The sequence below is a fragment of the Triticum urartu genome, chromosome 2 (assembly GCF_003073215.2).
Source record: "Triticum urartu cultivar G1812 chromosome 2, Tu2.1, whole genome shotgun sequence".
Lineage (NCBI taxonomy): Eukaryota > Viridiplantae > Streptophyta > Magnoliopsida > Poales > Poaceae > Triticum > Triticum urartu.
Genome location: NC_053023.1, coordinates 156,473,640 through 156,493,624, shown reverse-complemented (window position 1 = coordinate 156,493,624; position 19,985 = coordinate 156,473,640). Strand labels below are relative to the sequence as shown.

At 45.0% G+C, this 19,985-nt stretch overlaps 2 protein-coding genes across 2 annotated transcripts; both read right to left on the bottom strand.

The window, feature by feature from the left end:
- Positions 1–5,032: 5,032 nt before the first annotated feature.
- LOC125536510 lies at positions 5,033–8,152 on the bottom strand. Its single transcript, XM_048699736.1, has 2 exons — positions 7,725–8,152; positions 5,033–6,822 (listed from the first exon to the last, which is right to left on the bottom strand). The coding sequence occupies exons 1-2, from the start codon at positions 7,831–7,833 to the stop codon at positions 5,276–5,278; spliced, it is 1,656 nt and encodes a 551-aa protein (XP_048555693.1). The 5' UTR covers positions 7,834–8,152; the 3' UTR covers positions 5,033–5,275.
- Positions 8,153–11,414: 3,262 nt separating this feature from the next.
- LOC125536509 (pheophytinase, chloroplastic-like) lies at positions 11,415–18,305 on the bottom strand. Its single transcript, XM_048699735.1, has 9 exons — positions 17,857–18,305; positions 17,625–17,717; positions 14,155–14,363; positions 13,755–13,899; positions 13,606–13,678; positions 12,568–12,714; positions 12,363–12,488; positions 12,059–12,245; positions 11,415–11,960 (listed from the first exon to the last, which is right to left on the bottom strand). Exons 1-8 carry the CDS (start codon positions 18,102–18,104, stop codon positions 12,186–12,188), a joined length of 1,101 nt encoding a protein of 366 aa, XP_048555692.1. The 5' UTR covers positions 18,105–18,305; the 3' UTR covers positions 11,415–11,960; positions 12,059–12,185.
- Positions 18,306–19,985: the final 1,680 nt, after the last annotated feature.

Sequence of the window (19,985 nt, the reverse complement as noted above, 5' to 3'; positions counted from 1 at the left end):
CGCCGGCGAGAGGTTTGCGGGGTGCTGCGTGGATCGCGCCGTGGGCTCGCGGCTGGCCTCGGGCCCAGATCGGCCCGTGGCGGGTCTGCCATTGGCTTCGCCGGGCTCTGCGGGAGGTGGAGGGAGGCAAACGCTGAGGTGGCGAGCGGCGGTTGGTTGCATCCAGCGCAGATGGCGGCGGGGGCGAATGGCGGTGCGCCAAGTGGCGGCGGCGGGTTAGACCGGCGCTGAGATTGAGGAGGGGGGTAGGTGGCTGCCGGCTGAGAGGTGGGAGGAGGGTTAGGGTAGGTTTAGGGGCTAGGGACGCCCAAAATGGCAAGGGGGGTTGCTTAAATAGGAAGGGGCTAAGGTTTTGGTGGGTTTGGGGGGCTTTTGGAGCGTTTCAGAGCCTCCGATCGCGATCTGACGGCCCGGAACGGAGGGGGCTTTAGGTGGGCTGCAGGTGGGTTGTGAAAAGAGGTTGGACTGAGATGAGAGGAGAGGAGTGCAGCCCGGCAACTGTTTCCGGAGACCAAAAACGTCCGACGTTAGACCGACTATAATGTCGCTATAGTTATCCGTTGGGGCGTCAAACGAACTCCGATTGCGATGAAACTTGGCAGGCGGTCTATCTACACTATAACAAGACCACACGTCAACTTTCATCCCAATCCGAGAACATTTTCCGGCCACTTATAAAATACTATTTTGGACATGCCGCGGGCGCGTGCAAGTGTGTCTAGGCTCAGAACGGACAACGGACGGAACTCGGAGAACCCAGACGAATGCAGGTTTTGAAAACATGATGATGCAATGCACATGATGACAAGATGAAATGCAACACGCAAGCAAATGACATGGCAACAACAGCGAATAACTGGACGACACCTGGCACATCGGTCACGGGGCGTTACAGTAATACTCCGCCATGTATATGAAGCCTTCTTTTTTAAAGTTGCATTCATGAGATCTCCATCAGGAAAATATTTCGCCTTAAGGATCAACGCACACAAAGAGTCCGGGTTGTCAATAAGGCGCCATGCTTGTTTTGCCAGAAGTGCGAGATTAAAGTAGTGAATATCTCTGAAGCCCATACCCCCTCTTTCTTGGGAATACACATTTTCCACCATGCAAACTAGTGCATCCTCTTATGAGTTGCGTCATCACCCCACCAAAAATGAGATATCGCATCTGTGATTCCTTTACAAATTTTCTTAGGAATTTGAAAGACCGACATCGCATAAGTTGGTATTGCTTGAGCAACAGACTTAATAAGAACTTCTTTCCCTCCTGAAGAGAGACACTTCTCCTTCCACCCCGTAAGCTTCATAATTAACCGATCTATTAGATATTGAAAACTGTCACTTTTATCAAGTCCAAGAGTAGCAGGCAGTTCTAGATACTTGTCATTTAAGGCCTCGGTCATGATATTCAGACAAGAGCAAATCTAAGCCTTCATATTTACCTCGGTGCTGGGGCTAAAAAAGATACTTGATTTGTCAACACTAACAAGTTGCCCGGACGCGACACAATATAAATCCAAAATTGATCTCAAGCACATTGAATTCTGACTATTAGCTTTCATCAAAATTAATGAATCATCAGCAAAGAGTAGATTTGTTACCGCAGGTGCATCTCTACAGACCTTGACCCCCATTAAGTCTCCACTATGTTCCGCATGAGAAAGTAGGGCTGTCAAACCCTCCGTACATAGGAGAAACAGATACGGGGAGAGTGGGTCACCTTGTCGAAGACCTCTGGAGGGTTTGAAATATTCCGTCTCCACTGAGTTATATCTCACCTTATATTCAACAGAAGACACACACAACATTATCATCTTAACCCAATCCTCATGGAATCCCAGCTTCAACAATATTGCTTCCAGGAAAACCCACTCAACTCTGTCATAGGCTTTATGCATATCAAGTTTCACCGCACACCAACCATCTTTGCCCACCTTTTTTTGTTTTATTGCATGTAAACTCTCGTAAGCTATTAGCACATTATCTGTAATGAGTCGACCAGGAACAAAGGCACTCTGGGTAAGGCTAATGATCTCTGGGAGTAACACCCTGAGTCTCGCAGCTATCATCTTAGAAATTACCTTGTATACCACATTGCATATCAATTCCACTTATTCATACTTCCTTAGAAACTTAATTATTTTGATTTTGTCTTAGTTTTTATTTCATCATCTTTCTTCTTGAGCGTAATATCATTGTCACTAATTCATTTTTCATAGAAAACTTTATTATTTCGGTTGATTTAGTTTTTACTTTATTTTCTTTATTCTTTAATGGTAATACCAATGCCACTACTTCTTTTATTCTTAGCAAACTTTAAGTTGTTGTGAAAAGTCCATTGTAATATGCTTATTCTTGCTTATTATAAAAGGCACTTTTTTTATGTAAACTGTTGCAAAAAAATCATTATTTGTTTTATTATTTTTCTTTTTTTCTCAAAGGCTAATACCAATGCCAAGAATTCATTATTTCTTAAAGAACTTCATTATTTTTATTTTGCTTTATTTTTTTCTTCTTAAAGGGTAATCGCAAAACCAGTAATTCATTATTTCTTTGAAAAGTTTATTAGTTTGTTTTTCTTATTTTTTTAATTTCATTTTCTTTATTTTTAGTGGTAATACAAATGTCACTTATTCTTGCATTTTAAAAGCTTTTTTTGTTTAAATTGTGCACAGTTTTTTTTTATTTTTCTTCTTCTTAAAGGATTACCAATACCACTAAACCATTCGTTCTTAGAAAAATTCTTTATTTTGTTTTTCTACGTTCTTTCTTCTTAAAGTGTAATACCAAAGCCACTAATTCATTACTTAGAAAACGTCATTTTAGATATACGTATTTTTATGTATAAGTAGAAACACAAGTGCTCATATGTGTGTAAATTATACTATGGTGCTAAAATTGCATTGTTCTATGCCTATTATTTGCGTATTAGAAAATGTGCATTTTCAATGCATAGTTAAGTGCAAGTTTAAGTTTTACTTTTTCTTTTCTTTTTAAGGGTAATACCAATGGCACTAGTTCATTCTTTTTATTTTTAGTTTTTATTTCATTTTCTTTCTTCTCTAAGGGCAATATCAATGTCATTAATTCATTCTTTCTAAGAAAAAAATTGCAAAAATTCCAGTATTATATAATTACTAGCAAGATGCCCGTACATTGCACGGAACATCAAGGTGCACCTTTTTTTTTTATAAAACACCTGTTGTGATTGACCCATGCGGGAGTAATCTCATGTGTAAAAACTAATGATATCTTGAGAAAGAGGAGAGATAAGGTGAGGAGGAATGGGGCGTGGTGGTGATTGATGGTCGGACTGAGCGGAGGCATGGGGATGGACGACGCCGGCAGTGGCCACCATGCCAGATTGTTCCAGAAGCTTCCTTTTTTAATTGCTCAACAATGAGGTTGTGGAAGATAAGGATGAACGAGGGAAGGCCTTATCTGCAAATATGGAGAGATGTGCGGGTATCTTTTTGCAAAATTGCCATAGTTTGCTTTCTATCCGTCAGATATAGATCGGACGGTCTATATTGCAAGATGGCAGACACACCATCATCACCAACTCGGTTTTTTTATAAAAATAGAGATTCTGGCATATATAAAAAGCACAATTTATGTGTAAAATGTGTGCTAATATTGTTTCAATTTATTTTTCATTGTCTTTTTTATGGGTAATACCAATAGCCCTAACTCATTCTTCTTTAAAAACTTCATTTTTTTTACTTTTATTTATTTTTTTCTAATATATGTACATCTACTACCCCTACAAAAGCACTAGAGGGGGCAAACACAAGTAATATGCACCATCACATTTTCAGATTGAACGCCCCGGATTATTTCCATGTTTGGCACCAAGCTACCAATCCATGTTTTAGCGTTAAGCATGTCCTGAAGCACTCACCCACGACTCTCGCCTCCCAATACTGACACTAATTGTCCCCCCTCGCTGCGGCTCCCCCATCTCCCACAACCGCAACTTCCCAGCGTCACCTCGCCATCGCACGCACCAGTCAACTCGCACGTACCACCACTCCTGTCCGGCTGGAGATCGCCGTCGTACGCGCTGTCATTTGCCCGACCAGCCGCCGCACGCACCTCTTCACCTCTTCGGGACAACAGCCTGTCGGGCCGGAGTTCCTCGCGTCAACGCCGATAGTTGTACTGCCTGCGCCTCCAAGATGCCCGACCAGATGTCCTCGCCGCCTGCCAACCTCATCTCGACGAATCAGTTCGCCGCCGACGAGAGGCGTGTGGCAGCTGAGCCACCGCAGCCGGGGACGTGGATGCACATTCTGTTGATCAGGGACGCCATGTCCGATTATGCCAACCCCATGATCTGTTTTGTATTTCACCCCATATGGACTTTGAGTAATAAAGATTGGTTTAACCCCTAAAAAAGTAGGTTGTAGCAGTGACAACTATGTGCAGTCTGACAATTGGTGCCTTTTTTATGTTGTTATTGGATTAGAGGGTTGTAGGCTGCTTCAGCCCAGTTAGTGTTTTTGGGCTTCTAATCGTTTTTGTGTGCAAATGTATGAGTTGGGTTGTGTGAGGAAATCGACTGAATAAAAATAAAATCAGTCAGTCAATTTTTGTAGTATATGATTTTTTTTGTTCTCACTTGTCGTATTGAATGGTAGATGGAAAAATGACTGACCCAAAATATTTTCCAGTCACTTAACCATTATCTGGTCCTATGTAGTACTCCATCCATTTCTTTTTTGTCGCATATAGATCTATTTTAAGTCAAACTACATATGGGTTGACCAAAATTATATTAAAAATTATTCAACATCTACAATACTCCTACTAAAGTATATACTCCATATGAAAATTAATTTCATGATCCATCTAATGATATTGATTTCTTATTGTCAATGACGATATTTGTTACTGAAATATTGCTCAAACTTTATAAAGCTTGACTTCAGACAAATTTTATATGCAGACTAACAAGAAACAAAGGGAGTAATATGAATAAAGAATAACTACAACCAAAGAATCCCGGCGCAGTCAACACAACACACACATAATTAAAACACCTGTTACGAAAAAAGAAACAACAGATGACAACACATTGCACGAATGTACAGTAGAACACATCTACCCAAGAACAAATTACACTGCTGATTTTCTTTTGTACGTAATCATTGGGTTTTTTGAGATAGTCCTAGCGAGAGGGCATGGTCTCTGACCGTCAGATCAACGCATAATATCGATCGGACGACGACGGTTAGAGAACGGTCCCGGCGCATGCAATGAGCGGAAACGTTTCAGGGATCCCTCTCGTCGTTTCTCCAGCTGCCCTTCATCTTGGGCCCCGTGGGGCCTTCCCCGACCAGCAGCTTGTTCACTAGCTGAGCCAGCCGCTCCTTGATGGCGCGCGGCAGGATCCTCGCCGCACGGTTGATCTCGCGGCCTATGTCGTACTCCTCCCTCGGCCCCCACCCCCTCTCGAACCCGAGCCACGCCGGCTCGGCCACCTTCCCGGCAGCTCCGAGGTACTCCGCCGACACCAGCTCGCACCGCCCGCCGCCGGTGTCCAACCTGCTCCCCTTGGCGCAGTCGTTCCTTATCCCGACCCCGAGCTTCGAGTCCCCCTGCAGCACCATCCCCTCCCTGGGGTAGAAGGCATGGCCGTGGCGCGACGCGTACGCCACCGGCCGGCCGTCGAGGTACTCCAGCTGCGACGCGTCCGCCCAGGCGCCCGTGCTGTGCTGGGAGAAGTACATCCGGAGGAGCTCGCCGGAGAAGTTGCTCACGCGCAGCGTCAGGTGCTCCCAGTCGCCGACGTGCTCGCCGATCATGCCGAGCGGGATGGTGAGGGGCCCGACCTTGGCCCGCGCGGGGCCGTTGAACGGGTAGAAGAAGAACAAGGCGAGGTCCGTCGCCGTCCCTCCCAGCATCGGCTTCGCCTGCACGTACGCCTTGGCGCCGGCGAGGTCGCCCTTCTTGACCCGCTCCTTCTGGCCGGCGTCCGCCGGCAGGTCCAGCCAGTAGGCGTCGTCGTTGCCGCCGCCCTGCGGGAGGTTGGACCCGTCGGCGGCCACGGGCGTCGGCGTCGGGTTGCCCTTCTGGTACAGCAGCGCGCCGTTCTCGAAGAACCACGTGACCGACGAAGGGAGATACGGGTCGCTGGGGTGGAGGTACACGTGCGGCGAGTAGGCCGCGAGGACGGCGTTCAGCTGAGGCAGGTCGGGCATGCACGACGTGTAAGCCGCGCTGTTGTTCTTGAGACACGCCAAGGCCGAGGCGCTCGCCGGCGCGGCGTTGCTTCGTGCAAGGAACGTGCCGGTGTGCACGCCGCGGGCGTCGATGCCGCGAACCGCGGGTCTCAGGCCGGTGGCGCTGAAGCCGTCCTTGTCGCTGCCCCACACCGACTCCTCGGCCTCGCACGCGTCGGTGAAGTCGGCGCGGACGCACATGACCTCTCCGGGCTGCGGCTTATCCTTGGTGGCCGTGACCGCCACGCCGACGGCCTTGTAGCCATCGGGCGGCGTCGGGAGCCAGAAGAAGCCCGCGCCATCGTCCTGGCCGCTGGACCAGACAAGGGCGTAGTCCAGCGGCGGGGCAAGGAGCGCCCCGGTGCCGGACGCGTCCCGGGCGACGAGGACGTGGCCGAAGAGCGGCCGGTTGTTGGGCTGCGCGTAGTGTCCGAGCGCGTGGAATCCGGCCGGGACAGGCGCGGGCTTGAAGAAGGTGGCGCCGAGGCCGTCTTGGCCGCCCTGCGTGGTGGACCAGACCTTGGCGAAGGTGGTGACTTGGCGCACCTCCATGCCTCCCAGGTCGATGCTGCCCTTTGCGAATCCTCCATCTGAGGCTGGAACAGCAATGCATGCCAGCGGTCAACCAAAATGTTTCAGAGTGCACAAAACCATGCTAATGAAAGTTCGGACTAGTTAGTTAAACACAATAGTAAGTGCAAGAACTCAACATGTGGCGGGATTTTGAGGCCGATTTATACGACTACATTTTTTTTGCGGGAATATACGACTAGCTAATTGTAAGAAGTACTCTTATATGGCATCTAAACAAATTGTGGAATACTGAATTCATGGACTACATTTTTTTTGCCGGAGTACTGAATTATGCTCTTATATGACATCTAAACAAATTGTGGATATGATCGGCATATTTGTGTCCGGCACACAAATTTGTAAGTCGTAATAATTAACCAATAACAGAAAACAGAAATTACACACTAATGTTATTCTGAATGAAGACAAGGCATAACGTCCAAAACATGTTGATGTGATCGATGGGTCAGGAATATGCTCCTGGCTTGCGTGTACTCCCTCCATTTCACAATGTAGTGCTTCCTCTATCCCCGTGCTTCAACTTTGACTATAAATTTAACTACCAAAATCGATTGCGGCGGGAGCAAAAATTATATCAGTGAATTCGTATTCGAAAGAAGTTTTCAATTATATAATTTTTTCTTCCGCCACAGTTGGTCTCGTTGGTTAAATTTATGGTCAAAGTTGGACTAGGAAGCGTGGGCGCACTATATTTTGGAATGAAGGGAGTATTATCCATATTCTCGCCAACTTGATCACGTACTCTATGTCGTAATGAGTTTACATTAATACTATAGAGCAATTTTGTTCACTTCGTAGTTTCAGCCAAAGCTAGCATCCTCGACATGCCTAAATTAGTCCGCTTCTTAACTACTATTTCATGAGAAGAAGAGCAAAAAGACATGGCATGAACATGCAAACGTACCGGACGAGGGCCACGACAGCTTCACCGCAGGAAGATCAAAATCCCTCTCCACGGGCAGCGCCGCCGTGCTCATGGGCACACAGCCGAACCACGACCTGCCCCTCTGCATTGCCGGCCACCGACGAGGACAGCAACGACGAGGACGACGACGGCGGCGGGAGGATCGAGAAACCTAGGCCGAGCGAGGCTGGCTTGCTTGCTCGAGGCGTGCACGGGTCGTCTGATCTCGATCCCTAGCTCGATCGAGTCAGTCGCACGCAGCTGCACAGGAAGCGAACGCCAATGGCGTGCCTTTAAATGGGTGGCTCTTGGCAGGGAGTCTGCCTACCTGTCCCTTTCGGCGCCGGCTTGGCAAAGACCGCTGGCTTATTGGCTACGTACCTGTGCTACCCCTGTCTAAGAAACTATGCATAGACACAGTGGCTGTCCGTGGCCTGTGGTTACTTGCAAGTAAGCAGGGTGCTTTTATTGCCGATGACTTCACTTCTCGTAGCCCGGCCTGGCTTTCGCTCTGGCCTTGCTTTGCTTTGCTGGCCTTGAGTAGAATAGCCGCGCTAAACTAGCGCCGCGTCGCAAATTAAGCCGTTTTAGCGCGCGTAACACGGTGGGTCGCTCCAGCGGGCGCGCAAAAACGGCGTGCGAGCTATAACGGGCTGGGCGCGCGGTCGAAAACATTTAGCCGCGCGGTGTATTTCGGGCGCCCGCTGCAGCGCGCGGCACACTCCAGCGCTCGCGCCCGCACTTCCTCTCCCACTTTCACCCTACGTCCGGCCGCGCCGCCGCCGCCGCTCGCGCCCCCCGGCGACCGTTCAGGTTTCCCAGGCCTATCCCCGCGCGCCCGCGCTTCCGCCCCATCCCCTCCTAGTCCCGCCGGCGCTCGCGCGCCTCCGTCGTCCGAGGAACAGCGCCCGAGCGCTCGCTGCCGCGCCGCGCCCGCAAGGTGTTTGACAAAACGCCTACAAGGTATGTATTGCTCAAACTTCATGAATTTGATGCATGTTTTGAATTGTAGTTTTTATAGTATAGTATTGAACATTGTAGATGAGTTCGTCGTATGATTCTTTCGAAGAAGAATTTGATATGGAAGAGGAGGAGGATCTTGCAATGATCCTAGCTATGCATATAAAAAAAACCGAAGCACGGTGGTTCGGTTATGGGTCGGCAGAAAATTTGGAGGGATAGGATCGATGCCCACAACAGATTGATCAGGCATTATTTTGCGGAGAATCCCATATACCCCGAGTCGTATGTTCGTCGCCGGTTTACGATGAGCACCGAGTTGTTCAGGCGCATTGCAGAGAAACTAGCGAGCCATGACCGTTTTTTCAGCAAAGGAGGAATGCCGCCGGAGAGCTCGGGCATAGCACCTTTCAGAAGGTGACAGCCGCTTTACGTATGTTGGCATACGGTATACCGGCTAATCTTGTTGATGATCACTTGGCTATGGGTGAGAGCCAAGCCATCATGTGTGTCAAGCGCTTTGCAGTGGGAATTGTGCAAGTGTTTGGCGAGGAGTATTTGAGATCTCCCAATGCTGAAGACGTCGCAAGGCTATTGGCGATGAACAAAGCTCGCGGTTTTCCTGGCATGCTTGGCTTAATAGATTGCATGTATTGGAGTTGGAAGAATTGTCCAAAGGCATGGCATGGGCAATTCCACGGCCAAAAAAAGGGTTCCACTATAATCCTTGAAGCGGTGGCCGATCAGGAGACTTGGATTTGTCATGCATTCTTTGGAATGCCTGGATCTTTGAATGACATCAATGTTGTCAACCGGTCACCATTGATGAATAAGATCGCAAACGGTGAGTTGCCACCGGTGCAGTTTGTAGCAAATGGCCGTACGTACAACTATGGATATTATCTAGTGGATGGCATCTATCCAAAGTGGCAAACCTTCGTGAAGCCGTTGAAAAAGCCGGAAGGTAAGAAAAATCTTGACTTCCACAATGCTCATGCGGCGGCTAGAAAAGATGTGGAGAGAGCATTTGGGATTTTGCAAGCCCAATTTGTTATTGTGAGAGGACCGGCTAGATTTTGGGATCAAAAAATGCTTTGGTACATCATGCACGCTTGTGTGATCATGCACAACATGATCATCGAGAATGAGCGTGGCCAAGATTTAGACTACTCACAGTATGAACTCTTGGGATATCCCGTGCGAGTGCGACGGAGGGCTGAAAGGGTAGCCCATTTTATTGCCTCCTATCATGCCATTCGGCGTCCCGCAACGCACAGTGAACTTCAAAATGATTTGATTGCAGAGTGGTGGGCATGGCATGGATGACAAAGAGCATGATGATATCTGCATTCGACACTGTATTGTTCATGAACTATTTGTTGTGTTTATTACATTTGTTGTACTGAACGATAAACTATTTGTTTGAGTTGTAATGATAACGAAATTGAACTATTTATTGTTGATTTATTTTGTTTGTTTGATCATTTTTGCTCATAATACATGTATATGTGGTTTGTGCGGCGCACGCGTGCTGTATTTTTGCGCTCTGCTGGAGCGGCGCGCGCGCGCTGCACTATAACGCGGCTGCTGGAGCCAGCGCAGGCGGGCACGCTAAACCAGCCGAAGCGCGCGTGGCAAACATGTTTTTTGTACGCGGCGCTTAGCGCGGCTGTTGGAGATGCTCTAAGTATGACTTGCCTTGACGGCTCTTCCACCCCCGGGAGAACACAAGTCTGCTCTGGTCTCATCCATTATCCATCTCATCATCTGCATCACGACACCAACCTCACTTTCCATGCGTACATACAAGGTGCGTTGTTTAGTGTTTCGTGCCCGTCTGGACTACCGGCCCGGACGTGTGTTAGTTGGAGACCAGCCAGCGTACAAGGGATCGTTGGACGTGGAGAGACTATAAATAAAACGTGCGGCAAAAAGCCACCATCTGCCGCTAGGTACGGGATATGAGCTGCATTGTAGTAGTAAGTAGTAATTGTTATAGACTTGTAGAGCAGGTCCGGTCAGTCATGGACAAACACATGCATCGATCTCGACAAGAAGGCGGAGACTTAATATGCCACATTATTGCAACATGTGCGTAGTGGTTGGCATGACGACAGGGCGGCCACGGCCGGGCCTTCGTCGAGGGATGGTTTGGAATAAGAAAGACGTTCATGCTCTGCGTGTTGGTTTGTTTAGTTGGTTCACACACCAATCACGCGGGGCAGCTGACCAATTATCAGCCGGGTATTCGGGGATGAACGAGCCTTGTCTCCCAGTGGGACTGTGCAAGCGTTCACATTCATGGGGGCAGCCTGCAGTTTAGTTTGTAGTAGTAGTAGTTCCTAGGTGGAGAAAAAAGTAGCCAAATAACTCGCGAGAATATGCGACTAGAACATCCATTTCCGACTTCCATCTGGCAACAGTCCTGGCATTGATTTCAATGGATGAACCGTTCGTGTGCTCCTGTCAGGGCTGAAGAAATTAGAAGGGGGGCGGGCCAGGAAGCATTCCACGCACGATAATGAAAATGCACTATTACTAACTTACAACGTGGTGAATTTTTGAAAATGAAATGATGAAATGTGGCCCCGTAAACTTTGGTGCAAAAGTATGAGAGACACGTATCCGGAGGATAGAGGGGTGGCGGGCAAAACCTAGCCGCCGACGTCATGACGGGCAAGCTTTATGCCGCAATTACTTTCTTATTCTCAGCGGAAGCAGAGACGAATATGGAAATCCCAGAAATGGAAATGGAAGTAGATATTGTCAGAACTGAATACAACACAAATACTGTGCAGATACACACGTATGTGAAACAAAAAGTATGCCAGAATTTTAAAACCTGCTCGAACAATACAGAAAAGCGCAACCAAGAGTGTTGCATTGAAAATAGTAATAGTAGTGAAAATTTTAAAATTTTGGTCAAGCATTCCTAGGGGAGAAAAAACTTTTTACTTAAGATACTGTAGATCACTTCAAATCTCTTCTTCTGCATGCAAAGAAACCTCAAGTGAAAAGATAGGTAATTTGACTATGCAGACAAGGACGAAAATTAGCCACTACTTCTCCAAATTATATACATATATATGAACTTGCGTTCACTTTCGATGAACCTCCAACAGTTTCGACCAGAATAAAACACCTGTGCTGCTCATACTGATCTCCGTTCTGAGGAGACTGGTTCTTCTGCTGTAATAAGATGAAATAAGATAGTTCCTCCTCATGTCTCATACCTCAGCTATAAATGTGTTTCCTGTCAGTGCTCAAATGGAAGTTCTGCAGAGAGAAATTGCAAATTTTATTCCCAATGAAATAAGCAATGCAGTATTTTCTACAACGATTTCACATCAAGTGTTTGTGGTAAAAATTCTTACCACGGCCTACAAAAGAATGGACCGTTTGTGATCCTCAAGTAAAATTGGCATCCCCATATTCCAGCAACTCTTCGCTCGAGTTGACCATGTACCCATGTAAATAGGAAACAATCTACCCATGTACGTACTAACTATGGAGCTTAACAAATGATTCAACAAGTGGATTTACAAGCTCAGGTGCTTCATCCTGCAAGGACAAATACAAACAAGTGAGACAGATGTTACTTGATGCATACAGATGGTTACTAAAATGCTAGATTACAGTACAAAAATATTCGACTAAACCCAGCTTCCGATAGAGCACCTGAGGGCAGTGTCCAACATTCGGGAGGACAACAAAATCTTCGACAGCATCAAAAGACCCGTAGGCTCTTCCAAGTTCCACAGGCTCCCATGGATCCTTCTCTCCCCAAGCTACCAAAACTGGACACTGCACAATCCAAAACAAAACCTTATATTACTAACAAAATCGAAAGAAACGGTCAATCACACAACTGGGGAATCCTAACCTTCACCATGGGAAGTAAGTCTTCAGGTAGAGGACCTCCAGAATAGCAGATGAACTCAAGGAATACATCCACAGCACCGGGATCAAGCCCTGGCTGCAAGATCATCTGAACCAATTCATCTGTGACAGCGGATGTGTCATGGTAACACTGGAATTTCAGCAGAATTCGAAAAAAAGCAAAGATAGAGAAAATAAGTCCCAATGTAAGTGAAATATCCAAGCAAACTTTAAATAACTAAAACAGAAAAGGTTGAGAAAATAAGTTCCAATGTAAGTGAAACTATCCAAGCGAACTTTAAATAAGTAAAACAGAAAATCACATTCTGTACTTCAGAGACGATTAAACCAAAGCATGGTATTATTAGGTGGTTCATGAAAAAAGTCCGATATTGTATTCTTTTATTTGCATGAAGCTGTTTCAGTTGCAAGTTTCTGGGAGGGAAATCCTATTAGCGTGTAATTAAGCCAAATGAAGCTGTCCTCTAGAATGCAAGGTATACAACTCACATGCTTGCTATAACATGCATGCATATCATATCTCTTCCCTTATCAGATTCAAAATAATGTGCCATCAGGCATATTCTAAACTGAATGACATACATAAATGTGATACAAATTATCTTATACAAACTTCTACATAAGAGATAAATAAATAAATAAATAAGCTATACTGCAACTTCAATGGGGCAAACATACATATTGCTGGGAAGAATACACTTTGCCAGTCTTATGGAAAATGAATTGAGTAATAAATTGTAAAATTTTCTCTCAGATGGAGAAAGGCAAGCTTATAGGCATGATTTTGGTTTAGAGCTTAAGCTTATAGTAGCTTTCAGTTTCAGATCAAGCTTACAGGCCTTAGCTCCAATACTAGTAATGTTTATGGCACATCTAATTGTATTTAGAGAAGGATTTGTTTCTCCTCATATGATTCAATTGGAGCAATCCAGACCTTTTGCTTCTACCTATTCATGATGTTCGCCATCTGAATATTATGCTGTATAGTATCTTTATAAAGATAGTAGGTTAAAATAATTACCTGACAAAGAATATTTTTCACGGATTCTGGTGTTGCAACAGCATTAAAGAAGAGCTTCCCAATAACAGTGTTCCTGACAATCAGAAAAGGCATTATACCAAACTACCAGTGCAAACCAAGATAACGAGAAAGCATAAAATGTGAGTTACCTTAGGAGATTTTGAAATGATCTGATGAAAGGCCTTCCAAACCATGGCTGCTTATTGATATGAAGCATCCTTAATGAAATATCCAATAAAACAATACCTTTGCATGTTTGGGGTTCCATAACAGCTGCCTGCAGACCAACAAGCCCTGCAGAATAATGAAACAACTGCAAGGGTTAAGAAAGATGTTTCTGCTAAAATAAATCGTCCTCAGTTCATATATAAATAAATAAACACAAGATTGTTGATCAATCTAATTTTAATCAGCGTCATTCATTTACTCATCATGGTAATAATTAGAAATATTAACACTTTTAATTTCTGAGCCAGGATATTGCTATAAATTCATTGGCTATATAAAAAAATAGAATGTTCCATTGCTCTGCATAAACATCCAACATACCTCCAATTGAATTGCATATGAAGAAAGCATCACTCTTGACAACTTCAGCACAAAATGTATTCAACTGTTCTCCCCAAGTCTCAAAAGTATAAAAGCTCTCTTCGAACTCACGTGGATTAGGTTTATCAGAATACCCATAGCCAATTAGATCAATTGCATAAACTCTATTTGCCATGGCAAGAACAGGAATATTTTTCCGCCAATGGTCACTGAGAAAAGAAGAGAAATAAGTACAAGGTTCCTAAGAAAATGGAAGACGGCTAACTTACAGGGGAGAGGAAACATTATGATTCTAACAAAAGAAAAAGAAACCCAGTCTAACAGGGGAGAGACCTCATGGAATTAAATTAAGGTAGAGCCCACCCCTGTCTGAGGCTGGTCATAGTGGGAAATAACTTAGACCAGTAACATGCATATGTCACTAGTCCATGTTAGTACCTCCATAGTGGGTAGTAACATATGTGTAGTATCATGCAAACCTTCAATTATTTAGATGTAGACTCATTTTGTCTTGGGGTGTGTTATGTTACGGTAATATATTATGTTACACAAACATCTCTCTCCTCATTAACTACTTGCCATATAAGCAAATTCGCCTTGGGATGCGTTATGTTACTAGCTAAGTTATTCCCACTATGGCCAGCCTCAGGTGAGATACCAGAAATTCCATCATGACTGGAGTTGAACCTTGGTCGGCAGGAATGCACCACCGTGATCCTACCACTAGCCCAGTTTAATGATTCTAACAGAAGAACTAATATACTCTGGCAGACTCACTTAAATCAATTGTGTCATTTATTCCATGAATACATGCTATGTGCACCTTTGAAGTTCATATCACCATCATACAACATGATGAAAAATCACCCAGACAGTTCCTATGGTATGGTAAAGATATTCACAAAATAGGTAAACACATTGCTAGCTAAAAAGATATATATTCAGACCTAAATAACAAGGTGGACTTGGTGTTCTAAATCTCTGGGCTCGAAACACCACCCTCCTCCACAACTTTTATAACCATGCAAACATCCCATGGGTAAATCTGCTATGGAATGCCTACTATACTGAAAATACAGTCCCCCATGCAGCTGCACCCAAGGGATCATTTTGGTGGAGATTATTTGGGATCAAATGATCTGTTCAGAGGGCTTGCATCTTGTACTGCTAGTGATGGAAAAACTATGACGTTATGTAAAGATATATGAAATGGCAATATTGTGCACAGCAAATATCCAGAACTACACTCATTTGCCAAGGATGACAACATCTCTATGTTTCAGGTAATTAGTGCAGCACAGAATGACTTTAATATTTACTCCAATTGCCCCTGTCTGTTAGGCACATCAGCAACTGCATCACCTGAGCAATGCCAAGCTTCGTGCACTAGCCAATGCAACCAAAAGTCCGAACTTATGGATTGGGCTAGGCAATCCACATATACACTTCAGTACCCCCTCTCACGTGTGACGTGGGGTCAACACGTGAATAGGCTAAGAGGTATGGCTCAAGAGGCCTATACATGGACACAAGGGGGGGGGGCAATTTTTGGATAAATTGTGAAAGTCAGGACTTGAATTCAAGACCTTAGGCCCTGATACCATGTCAAAGCTTCATGTACTAGCCAACGCAACCAAAGGTCCGAACTTATGGAAATGACTAGGCAATCCACATATACACTTCAACAAGAGACAAAATTATCCACATGGATAGCACTCATGAAAAAGATAGTTGGAAATTCCTATGGGAGATGAATCATTCTGCACCAGAAAAATATATAAAGCCCTAAATGTTACTTGTGACATACCATTGCTTGTCAAATGGATCTGGAAAACTTGCTGCTTCTCAAAGACAGAGTCAGCACTACAGATCTCCTCAGGAAACACTTTCACATTGAATCTAGTATATGTGTTCTCTGTGATGAATGTCCTGTTGAAGATCTACTTCGCTTATTTTTTGGATGTTCACTCAGCCAAGGTTTCTGGTGGGGTATTGCCGTATTGGTACCGAATCACCCGCAAAAAAATAAAATAAAAAGTATTGTTACAGAATGGGAAACTGATACAAATTTCTTTGAGATGATCATGCAAGCCAAGCAAAGATACTCTTATGAGCACTTCATGGAGATCATGATTATTGAATGTTGGAGCATATGGCTTCAGAGAAATGGAAAGATCTTTGTAAATGAACAACCATCCATTGTTTCATGCGTAGCTCTTTCAAAGTCTCTTTTGATCTTGTTATGCATAGAGCCAGGCCTAGCCTCAGAGACGGCATGCAATATTAGCTAGACAGCTTGTAAACAGTAGAACCTTTTCCCCTGTTTTTTGTTCTTCCCATATGTACACACACATTTATTATAACATACAAAATGGCGCAGTAGGGGCCTTCCCTAATGTTTTTCGCTCAAAGAAAAGAACTAATTTAGCTTAAGATCAAATAGTTCCAGCATTATTGCCAGGAGCAATGCATATTGAGCTTTTATCACAAATGAAGCACTATATTTCCAAATAGGAAAGGTGAAAAGGAAATTAACAAACTGATATCAATTATGAATAGTTATAGATTGCTACTCCAGTCTCCAAATAGTAGCCAAACCAATTTAAGTGGTAAAGCTTTTTATATACTTTATCATCAGAGACCAAAAGTCTTAACTTATATTCACAGCAGATTTTGAATTCACCACTATTCACATTGGATATGTGTCTTTTTTGTTCCCCGATGATTGGATTTTCATTTCAAAAAATTTGGTACGGTGGATGCATGGTGTGTCGTTGTCTGGTTGTCATTTTTTTTGCAGATTGTTTAGCTATTGCTTACTAGTCTAATCTTGCATTAGTAGCACAGTAGCACTTCAATACTTCTCAAAGAACAGTGCGCCAACCGGACACTTTGGCAAATTGGTACCAAGTGTAACGGCAGTCATAAACCGTATTTATGCGGCTATGCCATGAATCCATGATCACTGAAGAACTTTTGTTGCCTGCAAATCTTCTATATCTAAATAGCTAGCCCCCACTAACATATTTCTCTCAACATGCAAGCATGCCACCTCATCATTCAACATGCATAGGAAAGGCCCACCTCAACATGCAACTATGCATATTAACAATCCACTTCAACATGCAAACATGCATGCATGTAAAATTCCATTCTATTATGGTATTAAATTTAATTCTTATATCATTTTTAAAACTATTATTTCAAATATTCATGTTTCATATAACCAAAATCTCACAAAAATACTGCAAAATATTCCCGCAATGCAAACATGCATGCATGTAAAATTCCATTCTATTATGGTATTAAACTTAATTCTTATATAATTTTAAAAACTATTATTTCAAATATTCATGTTCCAGATAACCAAAATCTCACTAAAATACTGTAAAATATCCCCGCAACAACGTGCGGGGCATCATCTAGTACTTAGTAAACTGTAAACAAGAGTGTGCGTGCACGATGCGTACCTGTTTGCCCCGAAACCATGAATTAGAACCAGTGCAGGGCCAGACGTTCCGGCGCACTGATAACGAATGTTGTAGCCCTTCCAATTCCATGTACTGCACCCGAAACGAACAAAGGAAAAAATAATCAAGAACACCATTATTTTTACTTATACTATAAGGGAACTTGCCGAATCAACCAGAAGTAGGGAAATGCAGAAAGCGCAGGTAAAACAGTCCAGAAATTGGCGCCAACCTGGTACGTGCCTGGGGCAGGGGCTCCGACGGGGCAGACGGGCCCGGCGCGGCGGGAAGGCTCTCCTCGGCCGGCTCGGCCTTGGAGGCCTCGGCCCGCAGCCGAGAGCGGGGCGAGTTTCCAGAGGAGAGCCACGAACGCTTCGAGAGCCGGGTAGAGGGGGCGTGGTAGTAGGCGGCCGCGGCGGCAGTCGCGCTGCGGCGGCGCGCGGGCAGGGAGACCAGGCTGGGTGGGGCCGCGCACGCCATCTCGCCGCGCGCACGGCACGGTGCTGCTCGAGGCTGCCGAGGACAGGAGAGGAAAGCGAGGCCGCGGGGAGGGAGGGAGGGAGCTGGGAGAGAAGCTTTTTTTTTTTTTTAACGGAGCGTGTGGCGCGAGTTGTCCATGTCTGATGGGCGTTCCGCCGCGTGGGCGAAACGGGACGGCGGAGGCGCTGGGCGGGACGGACGACGCAGTGGTTTTCTGTGAGCCGCGCCGGTGGACTGGAGTCGACGAGTATTTAGAGTTTTTTTTCCGACGTCAAAGTCGTATCATAGTTTACTTTTATGGAAAATGTTTCAGAGTTTTTTTTTGAAGAATTTACAATGGCATTCACTAGAAAATCCGGGAGTTCATCGACCCACTTACAAGAAGGATTACTATAATAGAAAAATGTTTTTTCCTGAAAAGAAAATGTTTCAGAGTTAAATGCACTGCAGGTTCTAAATCTTTTATCGAAATGTCGATTTAGTCCTAGTTTTTCTTGAGATGCATGTTTAGGTCCCAATTCTGTAGTAAATGGTCCACTCGAGGCCTTTTTTTGCCATGTCAACATGGAGTTGGTCTTTTACAGGAAACCCTTTATAAACCCTCCTATTCTCATTTCTCATTCCCTAGTCCCCGATCCACTAGGCAGGGGCAATGCCAGCAATCAAATGCCATAGTTCGCGGGAGAGCATGACGACGAGGCTTGGTAGCACACTGTAGTGAGCTACGACAATTGCATGTGTGTGTACGGTCTTGCGGGTGCTAACCCATGGCGTCCTAGACCAGTGGGTGCGTGTGGAGCCGCCGAAGCGACGCCGACAATGATTGATAGCGGTGGCGGTCGACGATACTAGGCGGGAGAGCGACAGAGGGAGAGAGGGAAGCATGGGAGCAACACGAAAGAACCGCTAGGCGCTAGCTCACCTTGAACACGCCATGGATGTGCAGTATGGAAAGGAGTTCGAAAAACGAATCCATGGGCGGTGGAGGCGGCTGCTGGAGTGGGCCATCGCATAAAGGACAGCTCGGGACGAAATGCTTCACATGGATGGAATGGAGACCTTCTGTAGAGCATGTCCAAGCTTTAGGAGGAGATCGTCTTCAAAGGGGCTCAACATAGTCGAGGATTGAGGCATGGTGGCGGCCACCGAAGGCAAGGAAAAAGATGAAGGGTGTGGACAACTTAGGGCATGTAGGATCAATATTTCCTCAAGAAGGCTCTAAAACTAATGGCGGAGGTATCGGGCATAGTCTTCGGGCCAAGCAAGGTCTTGAAGGAAATATGCTAGAGACAATAATACAATTGTTATTTATATTTCCTTATATCATGATAAATGTTTATAATTCATGCTAGAATTGTATTAACCGGAAACTCAGTACATGTGTGAATACATTGTCCCTAGTATGTCTCTACTTAACTAGCTCGTTAATCAAAGATGGTTAAGTTTCCTGACCATAGACATGTGTTGTCATTTGATGAACATGATCACATCATTAGAGAATGATGTGATGGACAAGGCCCATCCGTTAGCTTAGCATAAATGATCGTTTAGTTTTATTGCTATTGCTTTCATCATGACTTATACATGTTCCTCTGACTATGAGATTATGCAACTCCCTAATACCGGAGGAACACCTTGTGTGCTATCAAAGGTCACAACATAACTGGGTGATTATAAAGATGCTCTATAGGTGTCTCCGATGTTGTTTTTTGAGTTGGCATAGATCGAGATTAGGATTTGTCACTCCGATTGTCGGAAAGGTATCTCTGGACCCTCTCGGTAATGCACATCACTATAAGCCTTGCAAGCAATGTGACTAATGAGTTAGTTGCGGGATGATGCATTACAGAATGAGTAAAGAGACTTGCTGGTAACGAGATT